Source organism: Quercus robur, chromosome 3 (assembly GCF_932294415.1).
Source record: "Quercus robur chromosome 3, dhQueRobu3.1, whole genome shotgun sequence".
NCBI lineage: Eukaryota > Viridiplantae > Streptophyta > Magnoliopsida > Fagales > Fagaceae > Quercus > Quercus robur.
In genome coordinates, this window is record NC_065536.1 from 11,041,910 (window position 1) to 11,051,680 (window position 9,771).

Genomic DNA, 9,771 nt, shown 5'->3' on the forward strand with positions numbered 1-9,771 from the left:
AGCGGGTTCCCCACTACCCGAGGCCAGGGCCGGGGTTGTTAATTGCTATAAGCCATTCTTGGCTGAGATAGAGGGCTCAATACTCAGTTGTCGCGAGATGGCGGACACCATGCATTGCCGGGCCATGGCTTGGTCCCCTATTACTTCTTTCACCCGACCCTCCAACGGATACTTCACCTTTTGGTGTAAGGTTGATGACATAGCCCCTAGGACGTGAAGCCACGGTCTGACTACAATGGCGGTGTAGAGGAAGTAAGCATCTACCACTATGAAGTCCACCTCCACTATGTCCGAGCCTGTTTGTATAGGCAGCCTAATCAGGCCTTTCGGAGTGACGGTTTTCCCTTCGAAACTCACTAAAGGGGAGTCGTATGCTGTCAGGTCCTCTGGTTTCAACTTCAGCCCCTTGTACAAGTCGAGGTACATTACTTCCACGGCGCTGCCCTGATCGAGTAGCACACTCTTCACATCATATCCCCCAATCCTGAGCGTGACGACTAGAGCATCGTCGTGGGGTTGGAGGGTTCCCAATTTATCCTCATCCGAGAATCCGATTAGGGGCATGGCCATCCCTTTAGCTCTCTTGGACTCCCGTTCGTTAGCTTTAACGGGGAGTCGGGCCACCGATATCACTCTGAAAGTATGGGAGCCGGTTCTTCCTGGTACGGCAAGAATGGCATTTATCGTGCCAATGGGTGGCCTCAATGTGCTTTGCCTTGTTTCAACGTTCGACTGGTCCTGCCATCCAACAGGATGATGCAAAAGGTGTCTCAGCTTTCCTTCTCGGACCAGCCGGTCCAAGTGGTTTTTCAGATTCCTGCAATCATCGGTGGTGTGGCCCGACTCTTGGTGATATTCGTAATACAGATTCTGGTTACGTTTCGCGGGGTCGCCTGCCATCCTACTTGGCCATTGAAAGAACGGTTCGTTCTTCACTTTCTCTAGGATCTTATGTAATGGTTCTCGGAACACAACATGGATTGCCTGTGCCCCTGTGGGTCCAGATTGCTCTGAGTAATCCCTTCTCGGCCGGTTACTATTGTTAAAGCGGTCTGACTTGAAGTCCCTCATCTCTTGAGGGACAACCTTTGCTTTGCCCTTTCCCTTCTGTTGGTCCTCTTCGACTCTCTTGTACTTGTCGATTTGGTCCATGAGTTGGCGCACGCTGATAACCGGTTTCCCAGTCAGGGATTTTCTTAAACCATGCTCTGTTGGCAGGCCTCTCTTGAATGTGATAATGGCGACGTCATCGTAATTTTCCTCTATCTCGTTATACATTTCCCAATATCTGTCTGAGTAGGCCTTTAGGGTTTCTCCTTCTCGCATGGAAAAGGACAGGAGGGAGTCTAGGGGCCGAGGAACCCTGCTGCTAGTTATGAAGCGAGAATCGAAAGCCTGTGTCAGCTACTTAAAAGAGTTTATGGAGTTTGGCTTGAGGCCATCAAACCATCTTATCGCCATAGGTCCCAAACTAGATGGAAACACTTTGCACATTAATGCCTCGTCCTTGGAATGGACGGCCATCCTCTAGTTAAACAAGCTTACATGCTCTACTGGGTCCGTCTGACAAAAGTGGGTTGGTGGAATCGCCGAGGAAGCTCAGCCCCCTCTATCTTCCGCGTGAAGGGTGACTGGGAGATGCGGTCCAGGGCCTTACTCATGGCGTCGTTTGCTAGGCCCTTATAAGATGGGCTTTTGTGGTCGCGTTTGTGAGGTTGCTCTTCCTCATAGGAGAAGGTTTCACTTGGCGGGGTTCTCGATCTCCGCTTGTACTCATTGTCCTCCTCATCGCTAGTGTCCGGACTGGGGGAAGGACGCCTTCATTGCGCTCGGCGTAACCTTTTCTTTAAGTCGTCGATTTCTTGCTGTAGAGCCCTATGATCGTCCTGCTTTTGGGATGCGTGACCTTTCCCTTTCGAGCGACTTCTGCTCGTGTGGGAGGTATTTACACTACCCTCTCGTCGCTTGTCTTGAACTCTCTCCCGTTCGAGGTTCAAAAAGTTGTCCTGTCGTTGGGAGTCTGCGTGTCTCGTTTGGCGCAGACCTGATCCTTCCATCTCTAACGGTCTCACTTGCTAAGGCTCAAGTTCTCCCCACAAACGGCGCCAATTGTAGGGTCGCAATTCGGGGTCCAGGCCCAACAGGTATGGGGTTCTGGCCCAAGAAGCCTGAAACAATGAATTTATAGAGGGTATGTCACAGAACTAGGCCCTAATGAAGTGCATACTAGTTAACATTGGGCCATACAACAATTGAAAATAAGAAAATCTCCTTCATGTCCATTAGATATATGGTCCGAGGAGACGTGGAGGATGTATCTCTGTCCCTGCTCAAAGACTATGGTTCTCACCCTGTTCTTCTGTTCTAAGTTCCTGTTTTTTCGTTCCCTTCTTCATGGGGACTCCCCTCTCTTATATAGCCCTCTTGAAGTCATCAAGGCCTTACATTTGTTGATCATCTGGACCTTCACTTGAGTGCCCGTCCCATCGGACATCTCCCCCATCTTTCTGTGAGTTGTGGTAGTCAAGGCAACATTGTTCGCAAGTTCTCTCCACATTAATGTAGTCAGAAAAGTAGCTGCCATGCATTTAATGTGGCAGTTGTAGCCTCTCCTTTGGCATCCTACACTTTCTTCCCTCTTACGGGCTTGTGGGACTCTCCTTTGGCATACTCGTAGGAGTGGATCCTTATAGTAGGCAGAGTGCATGTTTGAGCCATATTTGGTACGTCCGAGGAGACACAAAAACAAGATAATGAAAACATAAAAAGACACAAAAATTTGGTGATGAAATTGAAAATCAACGAAGAACCTTTTCAAATGGGAAAAAAACCACTCTTAAGAATCCAAACTTAGAAAAAAGATTAAAATTAGTCAGGGCATACAAAATTTTGGTAACTCTATATGCAAATTCAACAAATGCTCTGCTTACCTTCCCATCATAGTAGGCACATAACTCTGAAATTCTTCTACATGAACATTCTCCAGCTTGTTCGATCTAGTTAAGCACATAATTCAACAGGTGCTCCGATGCATCTAAGAAGTGGACCTCAATTACTCTTGGGGAAAAAAAAAAAAATTGTGATACTTAACTCATCGTCGTAAAATCTATTTTAAAAATAAAATATTAGTAATTAAATATACTTAAACATCATGTACTAATGTTGGTTTACAATTATATAAAGAATGTGGCCCAATTGTGCTTGATTTAAAATTGAAACTATATTTTAGTTTCATCGGGGTCTTTGTTAACTACATTAAAATCAATGATTTATATATGCTTCTTAAAAGTCATTTAGGGTCCATTTGGATACAACTTATTTTTGCTGAAACTGAAAACTGAAAACACTGTAGCAAAATAATTTTTTAATGTGTGAAAAATTACTGAAACACGCGGCTTGAAAACGCAGACTTTAAAACGCTGTATCCAAACCCTTCCTTAAAATGACCCACACAAAGATATACTTTGTCCACTGGGGACCATTGAAGCGTGAAGCTAAAGCAATGGAAGGAGTAACTTTTGCTTGGGATATGGGCTTTTGTGACATCGTGTTTGAGTGTGACTCGAAGGTTGTCTCCGATTCTATAAATAGGTATTGTGAGTCACCAACTACTATCGGCAATATTATTGATGGGATCAGGCACATGCTCAAGGATTTTCAGCAGGTCTTGGTATCTCATGTGAGAAGATAGGGCAATTGCCCCGCACATCTCTTAGCTCAGCATACTATGAGTGTTGTTAGTTTTGTAATTTGGATAGAGGAAAATCTTACTTTCATTGAGTTAGCTTTGATTCAAGATGTAATATTTTTATCTTCTTCTTAATAAAAGTTATGCATTTCTAATAAATAAATAAAAAAAATGACCCACACAAAGATACAAGTTATGTATGGACCAAACCATAAAGCATTGGCAATGCTTATATGCATTTGTGTAAACACTGCCATCTAATTAGTCATTAGATAAGATTAGAAATTTTGTGTGTTCCAATTAGCTCAACTGGTAAAAACTCATTTTAAGGACTTAGACTCTTGAAGAAGAAAACCATGGACAATATTTGCGGGGTAAAAGAAGGAAGAGGCTTAAGTCCAATGCGTCTTGTGCATTGACCCAATAAGATGTTGGCATGTGGTAATTGTTGGACATATAGCAGCATCCTATCAAGTCCAGTGCAGAGAACACTAAATTCAAGCCGAACCCATTAAAAAAAAAAAAACATAGAGTATATAGTTATTTGTTAGATCAAAACGATCATAATTTGGCCACTATGCAACTACAATCATTATAATTGCAAAAAAATTGATAATTCCCTCAAATAGTCTACTTCAATTCATCTAAACATCTTCAAAAATAAATAAATAAAAATCATCTAAAATTGTGCAACTCAACACAAAAGTTCTCACAAAAATAAGAATCTGGCCTTCTGGAAACATATGTTTGTTATTATGAGAATATAACAAAGTGCAGAAATATAACAAGACTACCATAAGAGTTATTTTATTACATTCAGCCAAGCTTATCTTTCTGGGGGGAAATAAAGCTTATCTTATTGCAGAAATACAGCTAATACAGAAAATATAAATCCACATTAAGTGCCTCTAGGCCCTCTAAGAGTCTACTCAAGTTATCTTTGCCTTCATAGGTTCACTCTAAAAGTTCTCACAAACCAATTTGGCCTCTTCGATATGATGACATGCCCAGTAACCAGTCCAATTACAAACCCACAAGCATATCCTATCACTACCACTTTCCAACTGAACCACTCTCCAAAAGATGACTCCTTGCTTGGTGGAATTTCACTATGTCCACATTTATTTAGCAATGGAGAGCCACACAATCCAAAGTTTCCCTCAAAAGAGGAAATTTCAAATGTCGAAAATTGTCCACCTTGTGGAATTGGACCAACAAGTTGATTGTGAGACAAGTTTAAATATTCAAGAAATGTAAGACCTATTAGTTGTTGAGGGATTTCACCTGAGAGCTCGTTTTGAGAAAGATCCAAAGATTCAAGCGCAGTTAGGTTCCCTAATGATGAAGGGAAATGGCCCATGAAGCTATTGCTTGATAAATTGAGTACAATTAGTCCCTTTAAGTTTCCCACACTATTCGGAATTTCTCCATAAAACCTATTATTGGAGAGATCAATAGCCGTGAAGATAGTCAAGATCTTTACCAAAAATATTTCTAACCCTTTATTCACCACTGTCATTGAGTCTTTATAATAATTTGATTGAATTCCCATGTATTCTGGTTGTGCTTTATCTTTGGCAGGAACCATTTGCATTGCATTCCAAGTTCTAAAGTATTCTGAAGGTAGCCTACCAGAGAAATTGTTGTGAGAGAGGTCGATGACATGCAACTTGGAAAAGCCAAACCTGGTATGAGGATTCCAAATAGGGCCATGGAATCGATTTGCATGCAAGACAAGAATCCGTAATTCTGGCAAAGACTGTAACCAAAAGGGGAATGCATCATTCATGTTGTTATTTCCAAGATTTAGGACCTCCAGCATTCGACATTGCACTAAGGATCGTGGAATCTTCCCCTGCATTTTGTTGCGACTGAAGTCCAATGTCATCAACGAGCATCCTTTTATGAATGTTTCAGGCATGCTTCCTTGAAAGCAATTGTTTCTCATGTTCAATACTGAAAGAAAGCTGCTGAAGTGACCTAAACAATGTGGAATGTGACCATTCAACCGGTTGTTAGAAATATCAAGGACTTGGAGGGAATTCACGTTGCAAATCATTTGAGGGATTTTTCCGGTTAGATTATTGTTTGAGGCAAAAAAATATGACGTAGACAATGGGGGAATTGGGAGTGACCCTTGCAACATGTTGGAACGTAAATCTAAAATGTAAAGAGATTTCCAAGGAAGAACTTTTAGCGGTTGTTCAAAACCGCTGAGAAGGTTAAAAGAAAGATTCAGGTATTGTAGCGTCCCTTTTCCAACATTACAAAACCATTTAGGTATTTTAGCTTCAATTTTGTTGTTGGAAAGGTCTAAACTTTGCAATTTATTTTGGGCTTTTAGGAAATCAGGGAATTCACGCAAATTGCAAGAAGACAAATACAAACCTGAAAATTTGTGGTGGGTTGAATTGATATTTCCTTTTGAAACCAACAAATTGTTACCTGAAAGATCGAGAGATTGAAGCTCTTTAACCTGGAAGAATATGTTTAACTCCATCTTGTCCTTTAGGTTGATCGAAGAAAGATATAGCTCTTGTAGCTTAGTGAAATTGCAAATTGACCTTGGAATCGGTCCATCCAATTTGTTTACACTCAATCCCAAGTATTTTAATTGTGATGAAGAGATATTTTGGAATTGGAGAGGGCCAGTAAGCTGATTTTGATCTAGATATAGTACAGACAATGAAGGCATTGTATACAAAACAGAGGGGATAGCCCCTGTGAGTGAGTTTTGATACAAGTAAAGGGAAGACAAATTAGTAAGTCTACTTATTTCCGAGGGGATAGCCCCTGTGAGTGAGTTTTGTGACAAGTCAAGGGAAGACAAATGAGTAAGTCTACTTATTTCCGATGGGATTGACCCTTTCAATTGGTTTCCTGATATATCTATCTGAGTGAGTTTGGTAATATTTGTTAGTGAAACTGGGAACCTGCCTTCAAAATTGTTATTTGAAAGGAGTAATTGTTCTAGTTGTGTAAGATTTCCCAGTGAAGATGGTACTTTCCCAGAGAAAAGGCTATTGCCAAGATCTAGAGAAGTGAGTTTTGCAAGATTTCCTAATGTGGATGGAAGCTGGCCATGAAAATTGCTCCCATAGAAAGAAAGAGAAGTAAGTTGTGATAGGTTCCCAATAGAAGGGGGAATTTCCCCTGAAAATTTACTTGAACCAAGTGCCAAATAATTCAAGGAGTTGAGATTGCCGATTGAATCGGGCAGTTTCCCAGAAAAATTTGTTGAGCCAAGATATAAAGTATTCAAGGACTCAAGCTTTCCGATTGAACTGGGTAATTCCCCGGAAAAATTTGCCGAAGAAAGATCCAAATAATTCAAGGATTTAAGGTTGCCAATTGAATTGGGCAATTCCCCGGAAAAATTTGCCGAAGAAAGATCCAAGTGACTCAAGGATTTAAGGTTGCCGATTGAATTGGGCAATTCCCCAGAAAAATTTGCCCAAGAAAGATCCAAATGACTCAAGGATTTAAGGTTGCCGATTGATTTGGGCAATTCCCCATGAAAATTGGTTTCAAAAAGATCCAAATGACTCAAGGATTTAAGGTTGCCGATTGAATTGGGCAATACCCCAAGAAAAATTGCCCCAGAAAGATCCAAATGGCTCAAGTGTTCAAGGTTGCCAATTGAATTGGGTAATTCCCTGGAAAAATAGGTTTGAGAAAGGTCCAAAAGGTTCAAGGACTTAAGGTTCCCGATTGCATCGAGCAATTCCCCAGAAAAATTCGTGGAGGAAAGACGCAATTGCTTTAGGGAACTACCAGATCGAAAATTGGGAAGAAAACCAGTGAGATTGTAGTTACCTGACACATCAATGGCTTGTATCTTGGGCAGTAGGAAAATATCTGAGGGAAATTCGCCAAGCAAATTGCAGTAACGTAGAGAAAGAGAAGTCAAGGAAGACAAATTTGCGAGGGATTGAGGCAGTGACGATGAGATGTTCACATCGTCTAGATGAAGTTCTCTCAAATATGTCATGTTCTGGACAAGTGCTTCTAGATCATTTCTTCTGAGCTTCAAATATTTATAATCATAATCAGCAAAATAATTGAAAGAGAGATCAAGTGAAACCAAATTGGAGAGCCATGAAATTTCCGACGGGATTCGGCCATGTAAGAAGGAACGAGAGAGGTTAAGATGGGTCAACCTCACAAGCTGCCCAAACTCAGATGGGATTGTGGTGGAGGAAGAGAAGTTGTTGAGGGCAAGGTTGAGTTTTCGAAGATGACGCAACCTGAAGAGGCTGCTGTTAGACTTGAGAGGCCCACAAAGCCAGCTTTTGCTGAGGTCTAAGCCAATGACGTGGCCGTTGTGTGCATCGCATGTGATCCCATCCCAGCTGGAACAACAGTCACTATCTGCCTTCCAAGACTTCATCTTTGGATATGAAACACCATAGTGATCATAGTAATCAGAACACATTCTCTTTTCAACAAATTCTTTCCTCAGTTGCAGCAAAGCAGAGCTCTGGTCAGGGAGGCAACGATGTTGAGAGGAAGTATTAGAAGTGGTTTGAGAATGTGAAATGAAGAACAAACAAAAGGCAATGAATAAAGGCAGGTATTGATTCATTTTCCACATGTTTACAGCAGAGGAAGTAAATGGAAACTTGGGTGGCTTAAGTGTTATGAGCAGATAAAAAACTAATGATATGTGAGGATATTTATACACACAACAATTTGAAACGACTAAGGTAACGGGATATTTATATTATTTTTTGTGGTCCAAATCGAATTGGATTTCAAAGGCTTTAAATATATTAATTTGAAAGGTTTGAAATAATTGAATCTATGAGTCATCAGTATTGACTGGATTAATTTGAAAGGTTTCCATACACAGTTGTGATAACATATTAAAAAGTTCTTTATATTTAGAAGGCTTTAGATTAAATAGTTTCTTTATGTACCATAAAAATATGAAGAGGACAATCTTTTTTATAAACAGAAAAACGAATTCCCTCTAACATTTAATATTTAGTTGATTTTTTGTAACTAAATTCTTCATTTGTGTTACATACTTACATTCCAGTCACTAAATTATAATTTTAAACTAATAAATTTTGATTTTTAAAAACTCTGCTGTCTATATAGCCTTTTGATCTCGATTTTTGCTTGTTAGCTTCTTACAATCCGACTATGATTTTAAATTATAAAGCTATAACAAACAAACAAACAAAAATTTCTCTCAATGGCCAGACTTAGTAATTTGGTTATAGTTCTCTTACTCAAATAAAATTATATCTTTTATCTTAAAAAAAAAAAAAAATCTTTCAATTGCATTCCAAATCAATACCCATGATTTCACGTGCAAACACATGGTCCTCATCTCAGAGTGGTTATTCTATCAAATAAGAAAAATTAAAGGAACTGTACATCATACTATTATACGTGTGAGACAGGGGAGGTAAATATCAAAGAGTCTGTCAAATAAGAAAATATAGAATACGTCATGAATCATGATAGCTAGATTCTATTGATTCGACTAGCTTTTCTTCTACGTTTAAAATACAATAATGTTTCCTGACAAGCAAGACAAAAATGTCTTCTGACAGACAAATATTATAAATTTATAAAGGATAACGTTGACAGGAGCTTTTTAGGGAAATTGTTAATAGATTGTGCTTAAGCTAATTGTTAATAAACTATATGAAAAAAGTTTTGAGAAAATTTTTATTAAAAATATAAAAAGCTGTTAATAAATTTTTTTAATTATATAATTCCACGGAATTTCTAATTTGCAAGTTGCTCACTTTTTCAAGATCATATTAGAGCATAATCCTTTCATATCTGGTTCTAAGGTATTTTAAGGATTTCAAATTAATCTGCATGTTATTATAAGATGCGGTTAATTACAAAAGCATGTAATAAAGAAATATTTTAGAAAAGGCAAACAATTAACAAAAGAAATTAACAGAAAAATAAAATTTAGCTAAAAAATTGGTTATAATTTAAGGCTACAACCTTACTCAATATCATTAACATTATTACATATTTTGAAAATCTAATCGTTAGATTGTATGTTTTTTACACTCTTAATACATATGTCTCAGATATTATTTACTATAAGATCT

The 9,771-nt window shown here is 39.1% G+C and overlaps 1 protein-coding gene across 1 annotated transcript; it reads right to left on the minus strand.

Moving 5' to 3' along the window:
• Positions 1–4,419: 4,419 nt before the first annotated feature.
• LOC126717023 (receptor-like protein 33) lies at positions 4,420–6,802 on the minus strand. The gene has a single exon (XM_050418173.1). It carries the CDS (start codon positions 6,381–6,383, stop codon positions 4,635–4,637), a length of 1,749 nt encoding a protein of 582 aa, XP_050274130.1. The 5' UTR covers positions 6,384–6,802; the 3' UTR covers positions 4,420–4,634.
• Between the last annotated feature and the right edge of the window lie 2,969 nt (positions 6,803–9,771).

Excerpts from the sequence above, each read along its gene's own strand:
- LOC126717023 (XM_050418173.1), bottom strand. The coding sequence starts at position 6,383 with ATGCCTTCATTGTCTGTACTATATCTAGATCAAAATCAGCTTACTGGC.